At 53.4% G+C, this 27,222-nt stretch overlaps 1 protein-coding gene across 1 annotated transcript in view; it reads right to left on the reverse strand.

The window, feature by feature from the left end:
- The window catches only part of LOC118215241 (Golgi apparatus protein 1-like), a 50,094-nt gene that overhangs the window by 4,658 nt on the left and 18,214 nt on the right, over nt 1-27,222 (reverse strand). Inside the window, exons 2-22 of the mRNA XM_035395810.1 lie at nt 20,900-20,929; nt 18,763-18,849; nt 17,201-17,416; nt 13,925-14,128; nt 13,491-13,562; nt 12,889-13,075; nt 12,039-12,253; nt 10,905-11,026; nt 8,814-8,915; nt 8,248-8,401; nt 6,991-7,128; nt 6,545-6,631; nt 6,071-6,133; nt 5,262-5,375; nt 4,275-4,363; nt 3,548-3,665; nt 1,948-2,040; nt 1,257-1,394; nt 705-828; nt 280-422; nt 73-174 (exon numbers count right to left, since the gene is read on the reverse strand). Coding sequence (XP_035251701.1) covers nt 73-174; nt 280-422; nt 705-828; nt 1,257-1,394; nt 1,948-2,040; nt 3,548-3,665; nt 4,275-4,363; nt 5,262-5,375; nt 6,071-6,133; nt 6,545-6,631; nt 6,991-7,128; nt 8,248-8,401; nt 8,814-8,915; nt 10,905-11,026; nt 12,039-12,253; nt 12,889-13,075; nt 13,491-13,562; nt 13,925-14,128; nt 17,201-17,416; nt 18,763-18,849; nt 20,900-20,929 — 2,598 coding nt within the window. The remainder of the gene's footprint in view (nt 1-72; nt 175-279; nt 423-704; nt 829-1,256; nt 1,395-1,947; nt 2,041-3,547; nt 3,666-4,274; nt 4,364-5,261; nt 5,376-6,070; nt 6,134-6,544; nt 6,632-6,990; nt 7,129-8,247; nt 8,402-8,813; nt 8,916-10,904; nt 11,027-12,038; nt 12,254-12,888; nt 13,076-13,490; nt 13,563-13,924; nt 14,129-17,200; nt 17,417-18,762; nt 18,850-20,899; nt 20,930-27,222) is intronic.

Here is a 27,222-nt window from a genome sequence, read left to right on the forward strand (position 1 = left end):
ATAACCATGAAAACACGTCAAGGAGCTTTCTCCTCATTTGTGTAGCGGTCTTTGCGGTACTGTGGCTCTCACCTCCTCGGTGCAGTGCACCTGCAGCTGGGGGTCCAGCCTGTAGTCCAGGGCAGACTCCTGCAGGATCACCCTGATCTGGTCCTCGCAGTCCGGGGAGAGCCGCTGCGCACACACACACACACACACACACACACACACACGTTACCTCCAGTCAGAACAGGGCATGTGACACGCCTGTACAGCGCAGTAAAGGAGCGCAGCTGGTACCTGGTCAGCGTATTTGAGTTTGAGGCAGGAGATGACCTGGCCTTCCAGCTCGCTGTCGTCAGTGGCCTTGTTCAGGATGCCCTGGCAGAACTTGGGGATGTCCGCCTTGCATGCCTTTCTCAACACAGGGTTCAATCTGTAGTCTGAAGAGGGCAGAGAAAAAAAAAACCCTGGTTTGCATCCATTTTTGAGTGACGACCATGCAGCCTCTTAGAATTAATGCTTTTAAAAAGGAAAAAAGGCTAACAAAACAACATGTGTATGCTTGTAATCAGTATTAATCTAAAGATGGGGGAGCCATCGTGAGCTGCGTCCTCAGATGACACCCAGAGGTCAGGGGTCAGCGCTCAAAGTGCTGGTTTCAGTGCACTCACGCGCTGCAGGAGTACGATCCATCAGTGGCTCCATAAGGTAGCCATGGTTACCTGTGTTCTGGGTGATCTGTCTCTTGGTGATCATCTGTTTGCACTTGGGGTCCATCAGCTCGCTGTTCTTGTTCTGCTTCAGACACAGCAGCATGTTCTTGGCGTCGGCCTCAGTGCAGAATCGCTGAAACAGGGAAAAGGAGAGAAGACATTATCGCTCAGTAAAAGCAGAGGGTGCGGTCCACCCACACGCAGCTGTGCTTTGTCTGAACAGACGGCACCAAAGAGATCTGCACAGGTCTGACAGTAGAGACATGCCTGCAGGAACAGCAAAAAAACAAAAAAAAACAAAAGCTATTGTGGCACGAGTCAGAAGACGTCTTGGGCTTAGGCCTGGATTCGATCAACGTTTTTTCCTTAACTTGGAAATGCATTCTTTTATTCACACCCACACAGTTGGGAGTCTTCAAAAAAAATTTTTTTTATTTTTATTTATTTATTTAAGTTTATTTATTTATCTCCAACTCAAAGCTAGGACAGGCGAGGCCTGAATGCAGGTCCAAGCCGCTGCTCCATCCCTCCCTCCCTCCCCAGCGCTGAGAGACCGCTCACCTTTATCATCTGCTTGCACACGCGCATGAGCTGGTAGTCCAGCTCCGGGTCCATCATCTCCACCTCCTGCAGCTTGAACACCTTCTGGTGGCAGCGCGACGCTAGCTGCTTCTTATTCTCCTTCAAGCACTCGATCACCTGGGGGGGGGGGGGAGAGGGGGGGGCAGGGGGGAGACACTGAGCAGGGAGCCCACAGAACAGCATTCACTTGCCCCCCCCCCCGGCATCCTCACCCACCCCCTCCCCCGCATGCTCCTAACTCAGCACCTGTCTGCTCCAGTTCAATAACACACTCTCTGCGCTACAGATCTTTACCCCACCCTATAGACTCACAACCTCGGGCAAATTTACATCCAACAGAGTCACCGTTTGTTCACAACATAGAACCACAGGTTTAAATCTTCCTCTTTGCAGTAACAACCCTCCTCTGTTTTTCTTTTTGAACTTCCTTTCGTAGTAGTAGTAGTGTTACAGGCACAGCTGTTTAAGTACAGGTTTACCCGTGTAGTGGCATTCACTTTCAATTTGCAATGCTAATTCTCGGTCTGTTCGGCTAACTTGACTGATTATAAATGCGCCCCTTTCTGTGCCTTCTTTGTAACATAATGCACGTATGCATCTCTGATAACGACACAACATCTAAATTGAGAGCGTCTGCTCAGGGAATTTAGCCGGCGAGTAGCGTTCTGACCTGAGCGTTCCCGAAAGCCACGTCGGGACACAGTCTGCTGATGTCCTGCTTGCACGAGTCGTACAGCTCGGGCTCCAGGCGGATGTCCTCGGACTGCAGGGGCAGAGAACGGCAGGGGTCAGAGGTCAAGGCGGATCGACGCCGGCGGAAGCCTTAATCGACGATCGGCAAGGATTTCCCCCCTCAGTGGTCAAACAAGGTCTCACATCTAACGACCGGTCAATGGGGCATTTGGCCGTTTCTAACCTCCGCGTGAATTAAAATGTCAGCTCCTCCGATCCAAGAGGCCAGTTAAGAGGACGATAAAGCCATAAAATAAGCTCAGCCGTAAAATCAGGCGTTTAAAACTGCTCGGAATTAGACCCAAGGAGGGTTATTTGTGAACACGCCCGAAAGGAAAAGGCAAAGGAGGATCCCCCCCCAGGGTTCGAGATGCGCCAGATTTGCAGGCGATAGAAGATTTAGGGGTTCCTCGACACAAAAGGCTTTGTCCAGCCTCAAACATTATTCACAAAGCATGTCCATATCCAAATCAACGGCTTCGCATCCCAGCCATCTAATCTCACGGCAGGAATGTTAATATATCACCCGGGAGGGAATGGATCAATAATGGCCTCAAAGATCACGCGTAAATCAGATGACGCTGCTTTCTGTGGTCTCTGCAATGCAGTGGACATTCAGGAAGGACAAAAAAAAGACTAGATACATGATTAATTGCATTCCCTTCAGGAAAGCGGTTTAATTTCACTGGTGAGGCTAGGGTGAGCGTTAAGGAAAGCCTCAGAGTACGGTCGGTCTCACCAAGTCGCAGTTTAGGAGCGCTTAGCCCTGGGGGGTATTTCATGAAGCAGGATTTACTGTGGAAGCTGGGTAACTGCATTGAGTAAAACCCAGAGCAGCATTCACATGAGACTATAGCAGGGCTTCTTTTTCCTAAATCAGGATTATGGAGTTAGCCGGATAACTGCGCTGAGCAAAACCCGGAACAGCTCTTTACTTCAGTCCCTGTTCCAGATTTGGGAGGGGCTCCGGGCTTTGTGCAGTTATCCAGTTTACTCAGTAATCCAGCTTCGTTAAGCAGGGCCCTTTTCTGGGGGGGGGGGGGGGTGCAGTTTCAGCCCTTGCTCCAGCCAGGTAACGAGTCAGCGATCACAGGCCCGACTGATAAAGATTTCACCAGCGCCCCGAGTCCTGTGAATGAGTTTGTAATGAGCTGGAATTCCAAAGTTTCCCAGCCCTGAGCCGTAAGGGGGTATATTATGAGAGAGCAGAAATTCCCCAAATCCCAGGCTGAAGTAGCTGTAAGGAAGGGGGGGGGTGAGTAGGATGGAGTGTAGCATAGTGGGTAAGGAACTAGACTTGTAACCGAAAGGTCGCAGGTTCGATTCTCGGGTAGGACACTGCCATTGTACCCTTGAGCAAGGTACTTAACCGAAATTGCTTCAGTATATATCCAGCTGTATAAATGGATACAATGTAAAATGCTATGTGAAAAAGTTGTGTAAGTCGCTCTGGATAAGAGCGTCTGCTAAATGCCTGTAATGTAATGTAATGTAATGAGTAGCTGTAGGGGGAACGGCCGCAGCCATGGCAGACCCACCATCTCCAGCTCCTCCACGCGCAGCTGCTTGCGGCACTTGACAGACACGCGCTGCTCCTTCACGTCCTGCAGGGTGTCGTTCCGCACCGTGGTGCTGAGGCAGATCACCACATCCACCCTGAGCAGAGGGAGAGAGGGAGGGGAGGGAGGAGAGGGAGGAGGGAGGAGGGAGGGAGAGGAGGAGGAGGGAGGAGGGAGGGAGAGGAGGAGGAGGAGGAGGAGGGAGGGAGAGAGAGTGTGGGGCAAAAAGAGGGTGAGAAAGAGAAAGGGAGAGTGGGAGGGGGGAGAGGGAGAGTGGGGAAGAGGAGAAGGGAGGGAAGGAGGAGAGAGACAGGGAAAGAGAGGGTGAGGGAGAGAGAGAGAGAGAGGGAGGGAGAGAGAGAGAGGGTGAGGGAGAGACAGTGAGAGAGGGAGGGGGCGGGAGAGAGAGTGATGAGGGAGAGAGAGGGGGAGGAAGATAGAGAGAGAGAGAAACAACAGAGTGAGAGACTGCAGAGAGGAAGGAGGGGAAGAAGCACTGGGCGGCTGTGACGCTCCTGACACCCAAGCTTTATGTCCACAGGGCTGGAACACACTGTATTCCCAGCACAGCGCTCACAAACAGCCGTGACAAGCTCCCCTCCCACAGCTCACAGGGGATACATACCGCACACAGCCAGTCCCTCCCGCAGCGCACGCGCTGTGTACACAGGACAGTAAATCGCGGCTCAGACAGCCGGGCACTCACTTCTTCTTGATGTTCGGGCACAGCTTGAGCACGTCCTCCTTGCAGGCCATCTTGAACTTGTAGGAGAAGCGGAAGTCCTTCATTTGAATCTGTGGGAGAACGGGTCACACGTTAAGAGATGCAGGCTCACAAACATGCCACCTCACCACCTTAAATCCTCACCTCACCCTAAATGCTCACCTCACACTATATGGTCTGAATAGTGTTCACTGTGTGAACTAAACTGTGTTCTTGGCTAGAAATAGCTGCACAAAATAAGTATTGTACCTTACCGAACCTGTGTTTAAGCAGTTGTCTATGACCATGAAATGCACTTTTTGTACGTCGCTTTGGATAGAAGCGTCTGCCAAATAAATGTAATGTAATGTGATATAAAAATGCTCACCTCCTCTTAAATCCTCACCTCACACTAAATCCTCACCTCACCTTAAATCCTCACCTCACCCCAAACGCTCCCCCTGGGTGCACTGAGCATGGCATGCTGCAGAGAGCCCAAGCGCACCGGCGCCCTTAAGAAGCCAGCGACTCCCCTCACGCGAAGCTGGGCTACACGCTGAATAACTAATGCGAGAGACTGGCAACCGCTAATTTGCAGAATAAGAAGGCCTCTCAAGATTCACACTCCCACACTTCCATGTAAATGTGTACTTTAATCCATCACTGACAGGGGAGCGATCGCAGCGCCCCCCCCCCCCCTCCCCCCCCCTCCCCCCCTCCCCCCCCCCCTCCCCCCCTCCCCCCCCGCAGCGACAGCAGCCCACAGGCTTAAACAGAGCAGAGCACGGCGCATCACGTCCGATCAGGTCAACCTGGCCCCAAATCAATCAACGGGGGGGGGGGGGGGGGGGGTGCACTCAGCCAAGCATTCTGTCCCAGACTAGCCCAGGAGCTAAAGGACGTCCAGGGCCCAGAGTAGGGGCTAAAAGCTGGCGAAATGTGGTCGCACAGCCGGGGGGGGGGGGGCGTGGCGAAACCTGGGGCTCTCACCAGCTGGAAGTGGGTGACCCCAACCACGCACTTGTCATTCATCTCCTTCTGATGCTTGTTCTGCACCAGGCACTCCATCAGGTCGCCCGTGTCGACCTGGTTATCGGCAACCTCCTGAGAGCGTGAGAGAGAGAGAGAGAGAGAGAGAGAGAGAGAGAGAAAGAGTGTGAGACAGAGGGGAAAACAAAATGTGAGAGAGCGCTGTAGGCTCCCGTCCGGGGCCATATTAAAACTGCAGGCTCAATGCACCCCGAGGCAGTTCATCCAGTCTCCTCGCCGTGAAGCAATCTGCATTTCAGCACTAAACCCGTCAACAATCTCCGCACTGCCTCCAAGAGACTCGGCTCATTAGCACAATATTAACGGCTCCTCGTCGCCATTTAAAGGGCCCGCAGATCGTGAGCTAGCGGTGCCGTTATTAAAAACACTGTAGCCTTCTTAAATGAGGAATTTCCGGTGTTAAAATCCACCTGCCAATGCCGTGTGTGAACTTCATGCTCCCGGGCCAGGTTCCCCCACGCAAGGTTAAATTTGAGCTTACACCCTGGACACAACCCCACAGCAGCCAGAAACCTTTTGGGCTATATTTATGATAACTAAACCGGTCGTGACTCCAGGGAAAAGTCTGAGTAGCTCAGGAGCCAATAAGGGCACCACGGCAGGGAAGGAGCTGTGAGCACGAGCCAATGAGAAACCCAGGTCAGAGCAGAGACAGAGAGAAAGGGACCAATGACAGGTCTCGACGGTGGGCCGTGTGAGGTGGAAAGCCCAATGAAAGGGCCGTTTCAGGTGAGGGGGGCGGGACTCACGTGGCAGTGGGACTGGATCACTGGCTCACAAGCTCTCATTAGCAGAGCTTCAATCTGGATGTCCTATCAGAAGAGGAGAAACAGTCAACATGCTGCTGCGTGAGAAGCAAGGAGGAAGCAGTCAATTTAAAACTCCAGGTTATTTAAAGGGTAAATACCAGCTTAGGTTACACAGGAAAAAAACTCTTACAACTCACCAGGAAAGGTTATAAATAAGGCACCGAATACTATATACCACCATACTCTCGGAACAATGAAAGTACTATCCCTCCATACTCTCAGGTCAAAGTCAGTACTATCCCTCCATTCCCACAGAACAAAATGAGTACTATCCCTCCATACTCTCAGGACAAAATGAGTACTATCCCTCCATACTCTCAGGACAAAGTCAGTAGTATCCCTCCATTCCCACAGAACAAAATGAGTACTATCCCTCCATACCCACAGAACAAAGTGAGTACTATCCCTCCATACCTCAGACTCCAGCTCCGTCAGGTTTCCCACCACATCCCTACAGTCTGAGACCAGGTCTTCCAGGTGGTCCTGCAGACATTCCAGCTCCTGAAGGACAAACACCAACAGGAAATCATATCACTTAAACACAAACAGCATATTACACCAGTTAAACACAAACAGCATATTACACAATTTAAACACGAAAAAGACACCAGTTACAGCAAAGTTTTCACTTCAGTAAGACATTGGATTAGGAATGTTAAGATTTTCATGATGCACAATCAAAAACCAGATTGGCAACTTTGCAAGGTATAATTAATAAACGGCAAGTGCCCAGTGTCCCTAGGTAAATTAAACAGTGGGGAGTGGGGACACAGTCCTATGTGCTGTTAAAGTCCAGTAGCCCAGAGTACAGAGGTCCACAGCAGCACAGTGGTGACACGGGGGGGCGCTCCGACACCCACCTGTCCCGTTTCGGTCTTCTCGCTGCACCACTTGCCCAGGTCGGTCATACAGCGCTTCTGCAGCTCGGGGTCCAGCTTCACGTCCAGCGCCCTCTGGTGCAGGATCCTCTGCACCTCCACTTTACAGTCCCGGGACAGCTGTGGACGGACCGGGAGACACCCGTCAACAGACAGGACAGGACAGGACAGGACAGGCAGACAGGCGGACAGACAGACAGGACAGGACAGGCAGATAGAGAGACAGACAGGACAGACATGCAGGCAGGCAGGCAGACAGACAGACAAACGCATGCACGGTATTCCTGTGGCTTCATGAATCCGAGTCACCATAGCAACCCCACCGATTGAGGAATCACATCATTATGATCCAAATTACACTCCATTTGCCAAAGTGATTCAACAAATTTAGCAAATAACCTTTACTTGGCCATAATTTATTTGTAGATGTGGCATATCTGAAAAACACTGGCAAAGCATTTTATTTTTTTATTTTTTTTTAATCGTAGAAGCATGATCAGTTCCATTTCTCGCGAACATCATCATAATCACCGTAATTAGCTAAGTTCTAATTGAGTAATTACTTACATATACATTTACAGATTCCGCTGAATCGGGCTGTTAAATTCAAAAGAGCCCGTTAAAGGAGTTTAAAACGAAATTTTTCCACCATGTGAATATTAATATACGGTTTGTACCGTATAATAAGCTTACAAAATAAAGAATAGATAGTTCACTATGACTTCTTGCATGAAGAACTCAATCTGTCACAGAACTCAGAGGACAGGTTAGGAAAAATTGCTCAAAGTCAAAGGGATGTCATAAATTCTGCATATTTTTAATTTCTACATTTAACTGGACTCTGCCTGATAGGTGATAATATGATTGTTCTTCAAAACAGTGTCAAAAGCATTTTACCTGCAGTTTTTTAGGGCTGCAACAATGTACACAAGACAACAGAAAAACACGGACCTGAGGTGCATTTATTTGATCAGGGGATTTTTTTTGGTTTACCAAACCTGGACAGTAGTCCTTCACAAACACACCAACCAAATCGTCAAGTATTTAAACTGGAAAATGGGAAGCTCACAACCCATGGAATAAGACAGCAGCTAATCTGAGTTCGGGGGAGCGTGGTGCAGTACGCGATAGAATGAGGTACACTAGCAGTGGTCCGTGGCCCCTGACCCTGGCCCCTAGCCCCTGGCCCTGGCCCCTGACCCCTGACCCCTGACCCCTGGCGAACGGGACGCCGCCTACCCGTCGGCCCTGCTCCTCCGTGCGGTAAGCGTGGCGGTACAGGCAGGAGAAGATGGCGCCGGGGGGCATCATCTCGCTGGTCTCGTTCCAGCCGTGGGTGTGGCACAGCCGCGAGGCGTCCCCCTGGCACTTCCTGTACAGGATGGGGTCCAGCCTGGAAGGAGGCACCGTGGGAGGTTCAGGACAGGATGCAGTCGAGCGGCTACCCGCTGCTGCACTGCCAGGTCTTAACGTCCGCGTGGACCAAAGTGGGAACTTAACCAGGCTGCGTATCACCATCCACGTCTTTACAAAACATAACCACTCAAAATGTCTTTAAAAAGCACAACAGAAGGGAGGCGAACTAGGTCATGAAGTGCTACAACATTATGAAACTATACCTAGGCTACACACAGACAGAATTACACTGTAATGAGTCTAAAATTTGCACATGTCATTTAATTTAGTCCACAAACATAATTTTCCCCATCCACTAAGCACACAGTAGTTCTGCACTATTCCTAATTGCAGATTCATTTCCTAAACTGTGGCTGTCCTGATGGGGAGCGGCGGGATTAAATCCTCACTTCCAGTCTCGAGAGATGAAGTACTGCAGCTCCAGGAGCCGATGCTCGCAGTCCTCCACCATCTTCTCTGTGTACAGGTGCTCCATGAGGCAGGAGAGGATCCTACACAAACAAAACACACACACGCACACGCATGCACGGACACACACACATATACGCACGCACGCACACACACGCACACAGACAAAGAGATCAATACACTGAACAACAATACACTCTTGCATACACATGGACCCACCACATCCACCTGCAGTGTGGAGATGAGAGGAAGTGCACTGGTCTCTGGAGGGAAAGTGTACTAGCCCCTGGAGGGAAAATGTACTAGCCCCTGGAGAGAAAGTGTACTAGCCCCTGGAGAGAAAGTGTACTAGCCCCTGGAGGGAAAGTGTACTAGCCCCTGGAGAGAAAATGTACTAGCCCCTGGAGAGAAAGTGTACTAGCCCCTGGAGAGAAAGTGTACTAGCCCCTGGAGGGAAAGTGTACTAGCCCCTGGAGAGAAAGTGTACTAGCCCCTGGAGAGAAAGTGTACTAGCCCCTGCCTGCTGAGTTTCCCCAGCCACCTCTGCAGTGCACATACACAGCCAGTCAAGCTCTTGGATGTGATAGCCTAGCGCCCCAGCACAACGGCTCCCGAGCTCGCGTCCGATTCTGTGATGCGCCGATGACAAATGAAAACATTTGCGCATCGCCCCCCCAGCTCTGACGCGCGGGCGGGCGGCGGCTCGTTGAGGGGAGAGTCAGCCGACAGGCAGCCGTTCGGAGGCGTGAAAAAGACGCCGTTCGATCCGGGCGGCCGGCTCAGAGAAGGTCAGCCCCCGCGCGGAGCCTCCCGCTCATTACCCCGCGCGGAGCCGCCATTACGCCCTCCGGCACACGCCGTCCCTCACAGAGCCAGCGTCTCCCCGCCACGTCTCCCCAATTCATTACTCCCCTCTGCCCCACAGAGCCAGCGTCTCCCCGCCACGTCTCCCCAATTCACTACTCCCCTCTGCCTCACACAGCCAGCGCCCGCCCCGAAGCTGCTCCCCCTCTCTCCGCCACGTCTCCCCAATTCATTACTCCCCTCTGCCTCACACAGCCAGCGTCTCTCCGCCACGTCTCCCCAATTCATTACTCTCCTCTGCCTCACACAGCCAGCGCCCCGACGCTGCTCCCCCTCTCTCCGCCACGTCTCCCCAATTCATTACTCCCCTCTGCCGCGCACCCAGGCCATTAGAATCAATTACAGAAACCTCATATTGGGGGGGGAATGAAACGCACAGGAATCTGTCGATTCTGAGAACAGAACAGCATTCCGCGCTTCTGCGTCTGTTCCCGCCTCTCTCACCCCCCCACCCCACCCCCACCCCACCCCTATACGCATCCCGGAAACGGGACACTCGATAAAGTAATTAAGAAAAGCGCTGTAAAGGTCTGCAGACTAATGAATGGCGGGGCATCGCACTGCTTCTCCACGCAGAGACCGGCGAGTGGGGCGGGCGAGCGAGCGAGCGAGCGAGGCGCTATTTAAAGCAGCACATCACCCGAGCGCCCCGGACGGCCGCGCCTGATTGATGCGAGCCGACGCTTCGGTTCCCCCCCCGGTCCCCCCCGGCCCACGTGCTCCGCCCGTCACAGACAGAGAGGAATTAACCCCGATATAAAGACACTCGTCCCCCAGCGTTAATGAGGGGACTGCATTAACGGAGCAATCAGGCGGAACTGATTATCCTGGGTACTGCGCGCACGCCACTTTATCCAGCCCGCAAGCAGCTGGACTAGAGCCCATCCATTTCCTGTTCCTTTGCTCCTTCAAGTCCTCTGTGTGTGTGCGCGCGTGCATGTGCTTCTGTGTGTGCATGGGCGTGTGGGCTTGTGTGTGTGCGCATGTGCTTTTGTGTTTGAGCACGGGCATGTGTGTGTGTGTGTGTGTGTGTGTGTGTGTGCATGTGGCTAGCGCATGTGCAGGTACTTGTGCTTGTGAGCATGTGCGCATGCGAGTTGGAGAGTGTGGGCATGAGCATGCAGGAGCGTGTGCGTGTGTGCATGTGGGCATGAGCGTGCGTGAGCGCGAGCGGTAAACGGACTACAGCGCGCGGGAGGGGCGCTCACATGGGGTCTCCGTTGCGGATGTGCTTGCAGGCCGTCTGGATGACGGACTCGCAGGCCTCGTTCAGGGCCCGGTCGATGCGGTAGTCCGCCCCCGGGTCCGCCTCCTGGATCAGGTTCTGGAGCTGCAGGGACACAAACAGCGTTTCAGCACAGCGATCAATACTCCCATTGTGCGGGTGTGTGTGTGTGTGTGTGTGTGCGTGAGTGTGTGTGTGTGTGTGTGTGTGTGTGTGTGTGTGCGTGAGTGCGTGTGTGTGTGTGTGCGTGTGTGCGTGTGTGCGTGAGTGTGTGTGTGTGTGTGTATGTGTGCACACGGGTGAAGACAGAGAACAAGCAGGGCTGGGCGGGAACATCAGCCCAACAGGACAGTACAGTCCTCTCATTATTTGCCCTAGGAGAGGCAGATCTGTGTGCTCTGTGAAAGTCCAGTCTGACTCCAGCGGGAGACAGCGGGAGACAGAGACTGCTGACAGCACATCTGCCCGCCAGCGCAGACGTCCCATACAGGGCTCTTTAACCAGCGCGGAGAAAAGAAGAGGAATAAAAAACCCACAATGGTTCCTCGCTCTAAATACTCACACTGTGCTACAAGCTAAAGCCTTCACTCTGCCTCTCAGCGGGCAGCACACTGCAGTGACCGGGCAGCCAGTGACGGGAGTTTGGCGCAGGGCTTGGCGCAGGGGCTTGGCACAGGGGCTTGGCGCAGGGGCTTGGCTAGGGGCTTGGCTAGGGGCTTGGCGCAGGGTTGGCGCAGGGTTGGCGCAGGGCTTGGCGCAGGGGCTTGGCGCAGGGCTTGGCTAGGGGCTTGGCTAGGGGCTTGGCTAGGGGCTTGGCTAGGGGCTTGGCGCAGGGGCATGGCGCAGGGGCATGGCGCAGGGTTTGGCGCAGGGTTTGGCGCAGGGTTGGCGCAGGGTTGGCGCAGGGTTGACGCAGGGCTTGGCGCAGGGGCTAGGCGCAGGGTTGGCGCAGGGCTTGGCGCAGGGGCTAGGCGCAGGGCTTGGCGCAGGGGCTTGGCGCAGGGGCTTGGCGCAGGGTTGGCGCAGGGCTTGGCACAGGGCTTGGCGCAGGGTTGGCGCAGGGTTGGCACAGGGCTTGGCGCAGGGCTTGGTGCAGGCTTGGCGGAGGGGCGCTTACCGCTTGCTGGCAGAGGTTCTCCACGTTGCCCTTGTCGCCGCGGCCCACGCGCATCAGGCAGTGCAGGGTGCGGCCCTTGCGGTGCAGGCCGGAGCAGTGGGTCTCGATCTCGCCCCGGCAGTGCAGCACGATCTCGGGGCTCAGGGAGAAGTCCTCCATCAGCATGCGCCGGTAGTCCAGCATCTCGCCCTGGCACTCCCCGCTCACCGTGCGGCCTGGGCGAGCGAGGGGTTAAGTTAAAACCTGTGACCTCGCGGTCCGGGGCACGCCGGCAGAGTCACACACCCAGAGCCACTCACAGTACGCAGCAGCGTCTGCGCTTTCACACGCAGCCCAGCTGCACAGCTGCGCGTTTAACTGAAGCACTCTTCAGGTTAAGCACCGAGCTCCAGGGCATAATGGCAGAGCCACACCTGGGAATCAAAGCTGTGACCTCACAGCTACAAGCCGAGTGCGCTGAACTTTGTACTGCGCTGCTCAACGGTTACAATAAAGCATGCACACACACACACACACACACACACACACACACACACAGACAGACAGACACACACACCCCCGCTCACCCACACACCCACAAACACACACACAGGCTCACCCACACACCCACACAGACACACACACACACCCACCCGCTCACCCACACACCCACAAACACACACACAGACACACACCCACTCGCTCACCCACACACCCGGCCGCTCACCCACACACCCACAAACACACACACAGACATATGAGCACGCGCGCACACACACACACACACACCCATGTTCACACACTCACACCCGCTCGCTCACACACACCCACACACACACACACACACACACACATACACGCACACACACACCTCTGTGCACGGCGGACTCCAGGCACAGCAGCAGGTAGGACAGGCGGGCCTCCCGCGCGCGGGGCAGGTTGGTGTCGGCGTTGCAGCGGTACTTGCGCAGGTCCACCTTGCAGGCCTTGGCCAGGGAGTAGCTGACCTTGTAGTCCTGGGCGATCAGCTTCTGCCTGGTGGTGAGAGCGTCTCGGCACTGAGAACCGAAACACACACACACACACACACACACACACACACACGCAGCGTTACTTTAAATCGCGTTATCGCTGCTCATCCCAAGCGGCTTCATCCGCGCTTAATGTGATGCGTCATCTTCATTCCCATGGGCTGCGGACCAACACGCACTCACCACCGGAGTCAAAGGGACATTAATATGCACGTCGTCTCCAAGCAGATCAGTCAAAACGCTCATTTGCATGAGCCTAATGTATAAATGGAAAGATTGTAAGAGGACAGCCTCCGGTTAATGAATCTGAATGCAGTGTTGCCTCCCAGGAAAAATGCACACAAAGTGATAATTAGAAAAGCGTGCGAAAAATAAAATGAATAATAAACATAATTAAAAAACGAATAATTAAAACAAAAATACCGGCAACAGTAAAACAAACCTTCTCAGACATGGCTTCCTCAAACTTGTGGTTGAAGAGACACTTGTAGACCCTGCCCTCGCCAGCTTGGGTCTGAAAGACGAAACAAAAACATAACTGCCACGTTCCATAGATACACTACAGACACGACAATTACCACGTTCCAAGCAGGGAATGGCAGAAAAGTCTAAAACATGGCGCCTGGCATCTTCATTCTCCGTTGTGAGCGAGTTAAGAAGAGGGCAAGGAGAGCACTGCAGACCTGGCAGCCCCAGTACAGCGCGTTTGTGCCACGTTTGTGCCAGGCACAGAGAACAGACCACACAAACACACACTCCCACACAAACACACGAGCTGGCGCACATTCCTGGACTCCTGCAGCCAGAGGGGCGGGGCACAGCATGCCACGCCCGGGGGGGGGGGGCGGAGACATACGGGGGGGGGCGGGGCCTCACGTTCTCGCAGAAGCGTTCGCGGTCCTCCCGGCAGGAGAAGTACAGGTAGCGGTCCAGGTGGAAGTCGTCGGAGGAGAGCTCTGCCACGCGCATGATGGCCTTCTTGCAGTCCTCCTTGATGACGTGCCTCCCGTCCTGGTCCTCGGCCTCCTTCACCAGGCCCTTCTCCAGACAGGAAATGACCTCACCCTGAGAGTGGATGTCCTTAGAACGGGAGAGAGAGAGAGAGAGAGAGAGAAAGTGAGCCCTAATTCAAGAGCGTTACGAGCAGGAAGGGAGGGAGTGAAGGATGGAGAAAGACTGAACTCGGTCTTTCACAGACAGAAGAAGGGAGCTGAGTACAGCCCGTCCCAAGCAGAGAGAGATGGACAGAATAAAGAACGAAAAAATAAATTACTGCATAATGTAAAAAAAAAAAAAAAATTTTTTTAAGCTACAGTTCAATCACATTCAACCCAACAGCCATTACCTGTATTGCTATATTTAATACAGACAGTTAATATTCAATATCGTTTCTACCTTCTATCAAAAAGACGTTTGATCAAACTGTACAATTATAGTACACGGCACTGGCAGATAAATCGCCTGTTGACGCTTACTTGTGCTAAAGCAGGTCACAGATTGTGAAAAGCAATGGGCAATCACCGGGCTCGCTTTGTTCCCCATTGCAGGTTCCAGGGGGCAAGCGGTGAACAGGACTGGCCTACAGCAGTCACACTAAAAAGGCGCAGCACCTGCCAGCCATCCAACCTCGCACCCGATTAAAAAACGCTTCAACGGGAAGAGACGGCGCATCTTCAAGAGTCCAGAATGAAACCATGAAAGATGGCAAAAAAAAAAAAAGCAGGCGGTAGAAAGAACGTGAGAGCTGCAAAAACAACAAAAAAAAATGAAATAAAAAATGCCAATCTCTCCTTTTCATCTTTTCATCTTTCCATCCCGCGGCACCTGGCCTGTAAGAACACTCGACCGGCGCTCGTCCCCGCGCCGCGGACCGCCACGGCGGTAATCACGGGCTGAGTCATAATCACGCCCGCTCTGTGACAGAACCCCCCCCCCCGCAGCCGCCATTACGGGCTCACATCCCCCCACTGTCGAGGACCCGCGGAGCGGAGCGGGTTTGAGCATGGGGGGGGGACAGGGGACAGGCAGGACCCCTCCCTCCCTCCTCACACTTAAACACACTCAGCCCCGTTCAGACGAGCTGCTACACCCCCCCACCCCCCCCACCCCATGCTCATAGTTCCATCTGAGCCGAACACACAGGTAGCCCGTCTTTTTTGCGAGGGCCAGACAGCCCTACAGAGTTTAGCGCGAGCGCTACATTAGCACACGCACGCGTTTCGCGTTCACAGAGGCACCGCCGCCATCACTGTATCGGGCAAAGCGCCCTGGAGGAGGCGGGACCACGTCGACAGGCAGCCCAGACAGAACGACAGGAACAGAAGGGTTTTCAGCGCGGCAGGGGAAGAGGCAGACCGTGTCCTTCTGTTCACCAGGAGACGGGGCGGGACCACGAGCAGGCCGTTCTCCCATTATCAGAGACACCGTTTCTGGCACATTAAGGCACTTGCGCTTCCTGGCGAGGGGCAGCCAGAGAATGTGCCTCACGGCCACACGCCTTCGATCGGCAAGTCACGCGATCCCAAAAATAGCTTCGGTCTGCGGCTGGTCAAATGGGACAGATAGACTGGAGATCAGGATTCCTAATTAATTAATCAGACATGCTGGAAATGCATGTGAAGTCGATAAGCCACTTCTTATTGTTTACAGTTACGTGACGCTGGTAGAACAGTAAGAAGCTAAAATGGCTTCTTACTGTTTAGAGGATGATTCTGCCCTTAACCGTAATACCACAGACAGGACGGGAAGGAAACGAGTCACTGCTCTTCCGTGAACAAAACGTTTTTTTGACAATCATGCCTATTTTCAGAGCTCAGAACTACTCAAAAAAAAAAAAAAAAACAGCCTATTCATCTTCCCTACGGCTGCATGCCACCCATTAATAGAACTCATCGTACGTACCCATCCCTCTCCCCTTCGGGCTGTTCACCTGCCACCAGTAATGGGAGGTGGGAGGTACAGTAAGGCCATCACCTATCAGGGAAAAGCTCTTAAAGGGCCGGGAGTCCATTAAACCCCCTACAGCAGGGCTCTCAAACTCAAATCCTGGAGGGCCGCTGTGCCTGCTGATTTTTGAAGTGTTCCTGCACTCAGGTGCTTAATTCAAGTCACTGATTGGCTAAAGGGTCTGCACACCCAGTTTCCAAGGCCTAAATCAGCTAAATCGGTTGAAAGGAAATCACAAAAACCAGCAGTGACCGCGGCCCTGCAGGACTGGAGTTTGAGACCCCTGCTCTACAGAGATGGGCTTGTAAATGGGCGTGGCCAGAAGCACCCACTTGAAAGAAATAATAATAAAAATGGAGGGGAAAAGACACACCTGGCCATAGGCCCACAGGCCAGGGCGCTCCAGCAGTGACAACAGCAGGGAAGTGGGGGGGGGGGGGGAATGCAGCCCATTAGCATGCGCCACAAACCGCTAATACCGCCACATCGCCGGCGTTTAAGACCCCAGCTCAACGTGCAAAACATGTCTGTAAACACCAGATGGGAGAGGAAGGGAAAATTCCTCTTCTGGCCCGGAAACGGAGTCTGCAAACTCCATCAAACGCAAAAACTGGCTTAGTAAGTGAATTAATCTCCCCCCTGCGTGATATTCACCGTTCCCCGACGCGGCCGCAGCCAATAAATCCCAAAGAATCCAAATCCAGACCAGGAGCCATTTTGTTTTCGGTTGGTGGCCGTCGGGAACGGACACAAGCGAAGGAGGCTGAGAAAGACGAGCCGATAGCATCGGGAGAAACACCCAAAAATATAAGGAGCGCAAAACAAAAAAAAACAGGTCGGCGTGAAAAGACGGGACGTGAATGAGCTTCCAGCTCCGCTCACAGCCTGCACAGAGCGCCCCGTCATCTGCCCGCACAAAACACAACCGACAGCAGACCGCACCTGAGCAAACAAGATTACACCATGTCCAGGATTTAATCTTCACACGCACACACACAGACACACACAGACACACACACACCTTTTAACCCAGTCTGAGGTTAGCGGTGCGTTCAGGACAGAACAGGGTGAAACTGAAGAATGCTGGGTTTAAGAACCGTGGACAAGGACAAAACAAAGGACGACATGCAGAGGTTTCACACCGAGGCAGCCGGTGTGTGGGGGGGGGTCGGGAAGAGGGGGGAGGGGGGTTTTGGTGAAGCTCACCTTTTCCCCGGCACTGATGCTCCCGCAGTGGAGAGCGTTGATGTCTTCCCGGCACTTGTCCATGAAGCCGCAGATGAGCCGGTAGTCGCTGAAGACGATGGTGGTCATCTTGGTGATGTACTGGTGGCACTGGTACTCGGTGATGTTGCCGCGGTGGTCCACCAGGCAGGACACCAGGTAGCCCTTCCCCCGCTCCTCCTCCGCGCATTCTTTGATCTGAGAGGGGGGGGGGCGGAGCACAGGTCAGCGTTTAGGCAGGGGGCACATTCGGCTGGGGCAGTGGGGGGGCGCGAAACGACACACACGCGTCAAGTGACGACCGAGGGGCTCCACGAACCCGCTCACTTTCTAAAAACCCGCCTGCTTCACACAGGCCATTCCACACCCATCCTTACAGAACAATCGCTTTTCGCTGGAAAACGTCAAATCTTGGGAGAGAAGTGAAAGTTCTTTTTTTTAACCCCATTTAGCCTCCCTCGTCAGTTTTCCCACAGAGACGGTACACAGCTTTTCTGGACGGCCCCTTCGCTGTCCCCGAAGCGCTTGTACCCAACAGCTACCTGTGGAAAAACCCGTGGTTATCCCAGCCTCTCGAAATTCACACTTTAGCCCCCCTGTGGGGAACATCTCTGGAGAATCGATTAGCGACCGTGCCTTTCACTAGAAGCCTGCTGCAGAATCCACAGGTGAGACAAAGCCAAGAGATATCCCACCCTGCGTGAGAAATGTACCGACAGACACACACACACACACACACACGCACACGCACAGGCGCACACACACACACACACACACACACACACACACAGGCACAGACACACACACACACACACACACACACGTACAGGCACAGACACACACACACACAGGCACACACACACACACGCACGCACGCACACACACACACACACGCGCGCACATGCACACACACAGGCACACGCGCGCACACACACACGCACAGGCACACACACACTCACACACACACACACACACCCACACAGGCACAGGCACGCACACACACACACTTGCTGTCCCCAGCAGAGCAAATCATTCACTTTTAACAGAGGCTGTTGGAGAGGAGGAGACACTGCTCTCATTGCTCATCCGTGTCACCCAGGCCGTACCGGGCTTCTGGCACGGCCTGCAGTTCTCTCAGGTATCATGTGGGGTCACGCTCTCAGCGGGGGGGGGGGGGGGGGGGCAGAACGAGGCCTCAGCCACCTGAATAACGATCTGCCGTTAGTCCCCAGTCCTGCTCCTTAAGGTCCAACGTGCTACCGTCAGTTTCTACTGACTGCTTAAAGACTCGATTAAACCTACTACACCTTCAATTAATGCAAGTCTAAATTTATCCAGCAGGTTGTTTTTCTTTCCCCCATACAGAGAACAGATGGACTTTCTGGACTGGGTGTGGCCCTCCAGGACTAAGTCACCCTGCGATTAAGAAGCCTTAATTCTGCACTTCACACACACACACACACACACACACACACACACACACACAGGGGCAAACGGAGGAGGAATGACGTCAGGGGGCAGCGGTCCGGTCCGGCCCGGCTCACCTCGGTGATGGTGCTCTTGCACACTTCCACAGCCACCGACTCAAACTTCGGATCTGTCGTCAAGTTGTACTTGTAGTTCCACAGCAGCTAAGAGAGAGAAAGAGGGAGGGAGGGAGGGGGGGAGGGGGGAGAGAGAGAGCGAGCCAGAGAGAGAGAGAGAGAGAGAGAGAATCATTATGACCTCGGGCCAAAAGCAGCAGGAAACGGGTCTTGGTTAATGGTGTTAAATTGCTGACAGACAGGACGTGGGGAGCGTGCGGCCTTGCTCTCTCTGACCTTGGCCCCGCGCGCCACTGCGGACAACAGCGGAAAAGCACCGTAAATTCAAAGCGAGCTGCGAAGGAAACGCTTCATCGCAGCGCAGTTCCGCACAAAAGAAGAAGTGGCCGGGTCTCGCATCGGACACTGAACTGTGAACAGGACAGTGACAAACTGACGCTGACAAACACACGCCAAAATTAAAAAGCATGTTGGGTCACTAAGAAAAATGAGTTACTAAGAAAATAAAGACTATGACGGCACACGGGTGGGTAAGTTTGCTACATAACACTAAGCACTTTTACTGGGGTTAATTCACATGCTGTATTTTAAAAACAGTTATCCATCCTTCCTTACAGCTAAATCATGTTGAAGTCATATCGATATATTTTTTAGATTACAGCCAGGTCTCTTCTGAAAGTACGCTCATGTCAGCTGTGAGGCTAAGCAGCACACCAAACTCCAAGAACAGGCACGGAGCCAGAGCCACACCCGGATAATAAAGGGTTGTGGTAAGGAGAAGGGGGTGTGTGGGAGTGTGTGTGTGTGTGTGTGTGTGTGTGTGGGGGTGTGGCAAACACAACCCCCACCCCATTCCTTCCAATCAAAGCGGCTGATGACGGAACTCCCTCGGTGGTTTGAAGAGACCGGCCCAGGCCGTAAAGCCAGGCAACAAGGCCATTATGCAGTCACGGCCTTTTATGACATCACAATGAGGTTTACAGGCCAGGAGGGCAGTGCATCACGCGCTACGAGGGCCACGGTGCACCGCGGATCAATCACTGCCCTGCTTATGGCCTTATGATGCCAGCCGGTGACTTATGAAGGAGAGCAGATCCTCCAAGAGCAGGCAAATGGAGAAAGATAAATACAGTCCACTGCACACTACAGAAGCAGCCACTGGAATCTCGAATGAGGAGTATTTTGTGGGTACAGAGCGACAGAATCTGAGGCCTGGATCTGTGAGAGGGGACTATAGCATAGCCACACTGAGCAGTCACTCCAAGCACAGTTGACTAATGTGAAGCACTTTGTTACCTGTATAGAAAAGTGCTATAAAAATAAAGCTATTATTATTATTATTATTATTATTACAGTCACTCCAAGCACAGCCTCTCCAGTAGGCACTGCAGCCCACAGATGTGTGGACCAGCTCTGACCCAGATCCAGCCACCGGCCACCCCCATAAACAAGGAAAACAAACAGCAGGTACCGTGCACTCCAGAAGTATGGCAACAGTAGCGTGATAGCACATTTGTTATTTTCGCTATATACTTAAGGCATTTGGATTTGGAAATAAACATGAAAATGCAATGAAATAAAAGCTGATTGTCCAAATCCAAATGCCTTGCGTACACAGCAAAAATAACGAATTTCACTCCACTGTGCCCATACTTCCGGAGGGCACTGTATACGTTAGATTATTCTGGGCCCTGCAATAAACCACTTCCCTCGCTGTTCAAGGAAACGGCTGGTAGTCAGTCAGTCCAGCATTTGTAACATTCTTCTTGGGCAGTGACTGGAACTACTGCGGCAACCAGAGACCACTGGGGTCTGTTTCATAACGCAAACAAACGCGTTAAAGGGTGATGTGCTTAACCATAAGGATGGTCCAGGAAGACGAGAGATTTATTTGCAAGTATTTGCAAAGTGTTTAATCAAACTCACATTTTTTGACAAAGCAGTGATGATTGCTTTTCTTAAAGCCTGAGCGAGATTGTAACTCATTCAGCAGCATCACTTGTGACAAAACTGTGCTTTGAAAACCAGGCCAGGGAACCAGAGGTGAGGAACTGGAATGTCATTAGGGAAGTGAGGAACTGGAATGTCATTAGGGAAGTGAGGAACTGGAATGTCATTCAGGAATTTCAGTACTTACATGGTTGCAGTCAGAAGCGATCTCCGAATCCTGAAAGGAAAGAAAAAACACACAGTCAGACATTGGCTGTCACAAGCGCTGAAATTTGATTACATACACAGAGGATGTCATGGAGCAGGCACAGGTTCCTGGGGGGGGGAGGAGGTGAGGGGGAGGGGGGGGGGAATGCTTTTCCAAGGTTACAGGACAGGCCAGGAGGAGGAGCGGACGAACGGACGGACAGACGGACAGACGCACGCAGACACGCCGCTCGGCTCCGCGGCGGGACGCAGGCGGTTAAACGGCGGAATGTCACCGCCGCCGCCGCCGCCGCTAGCTCAGCGCCACCGACGCCTGTCCCACAGAAACGCGCCGCCGCGACATTCGATCTCCCCCCTTTAATCCCCGCCCGCCCCCCGCACGGAAATACACGGCGTCCCGGACGGACCGCGCGGCGCGACGCTACGTGTCATCTTCCCCCAGGCTTCAAACGACGCTATCCGCTCCGCTAGCGGCTTTGGGCTCAACCAATGCAACGCTAAAATTAGCGCCACGCTAACAGGCCTGTTTGCGAGGAAAATAGAACAGCTAGCCGGCAGGGAGGAGAGGACCAGTGTGTGGCAAAGGTTAGGCTCAAAGTAAGTACAGCCGGTGCCACAGACACTGTGTGAACCAGGGCAGACCACAGGGGGTGGTAATTATTTGCTGCTAAACCGTCCCGTATGTAGGCTGGCAAAATGCACGGGTGCCACAGAGAACAAGTACGATTGATCAGCTGCTGTCCGCACATCCACCCCCCACCCACCCCCCCCCAAAGCCATACATCAGCAGTTTTTGTTCATATGCTGAGCCCCCATTAAACAGCCCCCCCCCCCCGCCCCCCCAGTCCAAACAGCACTGCACCATCTATTCCACAGGGGCCCACAACCTGACCTTCATGCTGCCCAAACAGCTGACGGCAGCACTGGGGCACAAAGCACAGCCACCCCCACCAAGGCTGACGTGGGCCGACGGAACGGGGGGGGGGGACTCGGGGGGGTGTAGGTGTAGCACTGTCACACCATCCTCCGTGACCCCAAGCTGCTCACACACAAGCCCCTCCCCACCCGGGCCCCTCCTCCCAGAAGCCCTCAGCATTAACCCAGTCACTTTAAAAGCATCAGCTGGGCCTGTGGACCCGCTGGGGGCCCGCCCCAGGCCCGCCGTGACCGCGACAGCACCCACCCCAACCACAGAGCTCCAGAGGCGAGCGGACTGTTGGGCGAGGGCACATCATCGCACGGCCATTACATTACACAAGCTCAGGATGAGTCATCGGGAGCAGGAGGGAGCAACGTGAGGATGAGAGAGAGGGGGGGGGCGGTACAGGGAGGCGCAGGGAGAGCAGCGCAGCATTCAGCCAACACAGCACAGTCATCCACAGGCAGGCCGGGGGGGGGGGAGAGAGAGACAAACACAACGGAACCCGCCAATCAAAGCAGTACAGTCATATCCATTGTGATGCGTTTCCAGTCAGCCCCGCCCCCCTCCCTCAAGTGGCAGAGTTCACACAGAGCGCCCGTCATCTGCACGTTCTGCCAAACACAGGACACGGGACGCGCCCCCGAAACCACAGGGCCGCATCACACACCCGTTCACTGCCACCGAAAGGCTCCAAACGCTCTCCGATTATCCAACAAGAGGGGCGACTTAACAGGCACCAAAAAAGAAATAAAAAATCCGCCCCATCCCTCGCTGCACCCTGGTTTCAGCCAAACGGGAAGGCGGCGATAAGGGTGACGCATGCTGGGATGACGCAGAGCGCCTTCCTGCCAGCGCTGGAGGGGAGTCAGCCGGGGAATTTAACAGATCTCATTACAGCGGCCGCTCTGAAGGACAGGCTGCAGGGTCTGCTCTCAGAGCCGCGAATCCACACGCAGAGGCGAGCCGGCCCTGCGTGGGGACGAGGCACGCGTGTACACGTGCACACGCACGCACGCACGTGCACACGCAAGGACACGCACACACGTACGTGCACACGCAAGGACACGCACACACACACACACACGTATGTGCACACACACGGAAACACGAACACAGATAATTTTATCAAGAGTTCAGCTCTGGTTTTTTTTTCGCCCCGGTGACATCAAACCAAACGCATTTCTCAATGAATCGCAGTAAACGTAGTTAATGGTAAGCCAGACAGATGAGAAGGTTAAAACAAAGGCCTACATTTCCCAGGATGCTCCAGGAGGGAGAGAGGATTACCCTTCACGCACTGTACAATGACACTTCCTCCCCGTCTGTCCCCCTGGCCTCACGGGACACAAGCCCGCTCATTCACAGGGCTCTCCATCCCCGATGAAGGCCGCGCTAACGCGACAGGGCAACCCGCTACAAAAACGGAGCCTTCCTATAGGCCGAACCGGTGCGGCTGTCCTCATCAACGCCTCAATAAAGAAGACCAGAGTAAACTCCCCCAACCCTCCCAACAGAACAGAGGGATTCAGCGCCAGAGAACGGTCAGTCCCTCTCACAGCGCTGACACCTGCAGCCCTCTGCAGAAAAGCAGCCAATCACAGCTGGCGACAGCAATATGCGGCCTTATTTTTAGAGGTGCAGTATTACACGGCATATGATCTTTTTTTTTTTTTTTTTTTTACTGGAATGTTGCGCTTGGCAGGAAGTGGCGGACTCAAGTGCTCACTGAGCCTGCCCCGCCTTGCCCCACCCCACCCCGCTACACCACACCACACCACACACCCCCACGCCGCATTCGTTTGGCCTGTTTTCTTAGCCCGTTACGGATCGCAGTTACGTGAGCGAGGGGAACGAGAGGACAGAGTGGAGCGAAGGCGGCGGAGCCTGCAGCGGAGGAACGAGCCGTCCTGGGCGTCACGCTAAAACAGCCGACGCCCAGAGCCGTGTCAAAACCCCGAGGACACGCCTCCGAGCGCCGAGCGTCAACGGGGGGGAAAGAAAACTGATTTTGCCCTTAACTGCCAGGCTACACGCACGCAGAATCATTCTACAAGCCATAATTAATATGTTTGTACTGAGCAGACCGAACGGTTTGTAACCCAGAATGCCTGCCTGTTAAACAACAAGTATGAAAATGTGACATAGCTAACGAATAGCCTATATAAGACGAATGAAACTAGAATGGCTGAAAGAACAGCTTTAGAGCGCCATTTTTCTTTTTTCTTTTTTGTTTGCATTGTCCTGAGTCTGAGGGAAAGCCCCAGCAAGCCCGTTAATGACACGCTGCTTTACAGTGTGCCACGCAGCGCACAGTAGCGCACAGTAGCGCACGGCGCATGCTAAGGCCTGGGGAGGGGCGAGAGAGGCCACGCTGCTGGCTGACTGGCTGACCCTTCTCTCTCTAAATATACGCCTCTCTGTGGCGCTGGCAGGACGCCTGGACCCTGAGGGCGGCCCCACCCCAGGGCTGAGGGGCCCCGCCCAGCCGGGCACAGCTGGCACAGGCTGGCTTTCCACAGAGGGCTGAGTCACAGTAACCTGCGCCTGTACTGCTAGAGAGTGTGTGTGTGTGTGTGTGTGTGTGTGTGTGTGGTGTGTGTGTGTGTGTGAGTGTGTGAGTGTGTGTGTGTGTGTGTGTGTGTGTGTGTATATATATATATATATATAACCTATGCCGGCATATGAAATAGTTTACATGCATTCTTACTAGCATATCCATGTGTGTGCAGTAACATTTGAAAGATCACAAACCTACATCGTGGTGTGTGACTGTCCGTGACATTATATGCAATCAGTAATTTTCTGCGTGTGTCTAACTACGTTAGGCACGGACATACAGCCAATCAGAGCGAAGAGAGTCTTTTAATATACTGTAGACTCCTCCCACAGTCCCGAGATTGGCAAATGGCCGCCATGCGCCAGGCACACCTCCCGCCCAACCACGTCCTCCGTTAGCGGGCCAGGGTGCCGTTGCCGAGCGACAGGGAGAGCTGGGGCGTGCGTGTTGCGTCTGTGACTCCAGGTAAGGAGAGGGGGCGATTTCTGTCGTCCGCTGCACTCGTTCTCTACTCTGTTTCCTGACGCCTGGTATATTCTGGCATCCCACAGAGTTCATAACTGCGTATTCTGCATCGACTGACGGCACTGACAAACATCGTTTTCACAAGTACAATGCGGGGAGGGGAAAAAAAGAATAAAATAGAGTAAAATCTTGAAGCCGGCACATGGCGGCAGGAGAAACGTGATAAAGCAGCCCTCGAGAAGAACACCACACCTCAGGCCTCTGGGGAGCTCGTCCTTTTTTTAGAACTACCTCAAAACCCAAACAAACTCCAAATAAATGGCTTACAGAAAAGAAACCACGGGCTTCTGAAAGCCTTTGTCAGCCGTGTGTCAATTTCAAAAAGCAAGCGCCCAGAGCTGGAGCCTCTCCCCGCCGGTTCACACTTCAAACGCGCGGCGGCCTCTGACTGTTCCGCTCACGGTAGAGTCACACAGGACTGCTGATTTTCCACAGCAGCAAGCAATAAAAGGCAGAAAAGCGAGCCCTACCAGGAGAAAATAAGACATCAAAACAAGCCCATCTTCTGCAGCCTCCACTGCTCAAATTCACTCCCTCGGTGTTCTCTATGAAAGAATGCAGACCTGCCCAAAATGACACAGAGCGAAAGTCTAGAAGATTCCGCTCCCGCCTCTTCCACGGAAAACGGAGCACTGACAGGAAACGCAGGTTGGCCTGCTCGACATCCCCCCCATCCCCCCGCCCAAGCTCCGCCCCCTTGTGGGAGGCACCTCCAGATGTCGCTCATTAAATGGAGAGGGGGGGGGGGGCGGGGGCACTCTCCCAAAAAAACGACAGAGGCATAAGGGCCCGGCCCATAACAGGCCGTCTCTTTGTGTGCGGAGAAAGACACATCTGCTCCAGGGCCGCACGTCGGCCAGAAAGTGACCGGTCACAAAAGAAACCGGACCCGACGTCCAGGTTCTTATTAGCACGCCGCCGCGGTGCACTAATCCCAGGAGATCACAGCGGAATGGACAGAGAAGCGCCTGGCTCCGCCCCCTCTCCAACGTGACATTCACCAGCAATATCCCTCTGCACACGCAGACGCAGACACACACACACACATACACAAGGGCACACGGGCACGCGCGCACACACACACGGGCACACGCGCACACATATTTAACACACACACACACATACATACATATTCAGCACGCACAGAGAACCGCCTGGCTCCTCCCACTCCAACGTGACATTCACCAGCAATATCCCTCTGCACACGCAGACGCAGACGCACACACACACATACACAAGGGCACACGGGCACGCGCGCACACACACACGGGCACACGCGCACACATATTTAACACACACACACACATACATACATATTCAGCACGCACAGAGAACCGCCTGGCTCCTCCCACTCCAACGTGACATTCACCAGCAATATCCCTCTGCACACGCAGACGCACGTGCACACACACACACGGGCACACGCGCACACACACACGGGCACACGCGCGCACACACACACACGGGCACACGTGCACGCATATTTAGCGCACACACACACACACACACACATATACATATTCAGCACGCACAGAGAACCGCCTGGCTCTGCCCACACCAATGTGCCATTCACCAGCAATACCCATCCCCCTCTGCGCTTCACTTCATATCCCTCCCAGAGAAACGTACGCCTCACACCCTGAAATAACACAAGTTTACTTTTAATGGGTTCGTAACTTCATATTTTTGTCCTTTGATCTTTTTTTGAATCAGCCAATTATCCTGGGTTTTTTTCCTCCCCATGCGTTTGCATTGACCTGACCAGCGCTCTTGTCATTACCAGCAGAAACTCCACAGAGAAGCTAACAAACTCCTTTCAGGCATTCTAGTGTCACTGAAACTTATCAAATGAAACACATGGGAGAGAAAGTCCTAATAACTGTCTAAATGTAATACGAACTGCAATGCTACAGGCTGCAAATCTTAACTAATAGAAATTCTTCAATATGCAATGCCTGTTATACATTTAAACGTTTTCACAAATATTCTCTTCACACCAAAATCACCATTAATGACGAAATAGGGGGAAAATACACTGACTAAAACTTGAAAATGTCAGAAATTAAAAATGGTAATATTTTCAGCATCACTTACTGAAATAAAAAAATAAAAATAAAAACAGGCTTCTTGAGAATTAGCAACACGACACTACCAGAGAAACAGGATCCATTCTGCACACGAGCAGAAAGAAATCGCATTTAAACCACGCACACACCATGGCATGCAACGCGCACCATGTCAAAACAATCGTCCCTTTCATGGTTTACCGCATCCCAAAAGCACTGGCGTCTTCTCGCCG

This window comes from Anguilla anguilla, chromosome 16, assembly GCF_013347855.1.
Source record: "Anguilla anguilla isolate fAngAng1 chromosome 16, fAngAng1.pri, whole genome shotgun sequence".
NCBI lineage: Eukaryota > Metazoa > Chordata > Actinopteri > Anguilliformes > Anguillidae > Anguilla > Anguilla anguilla.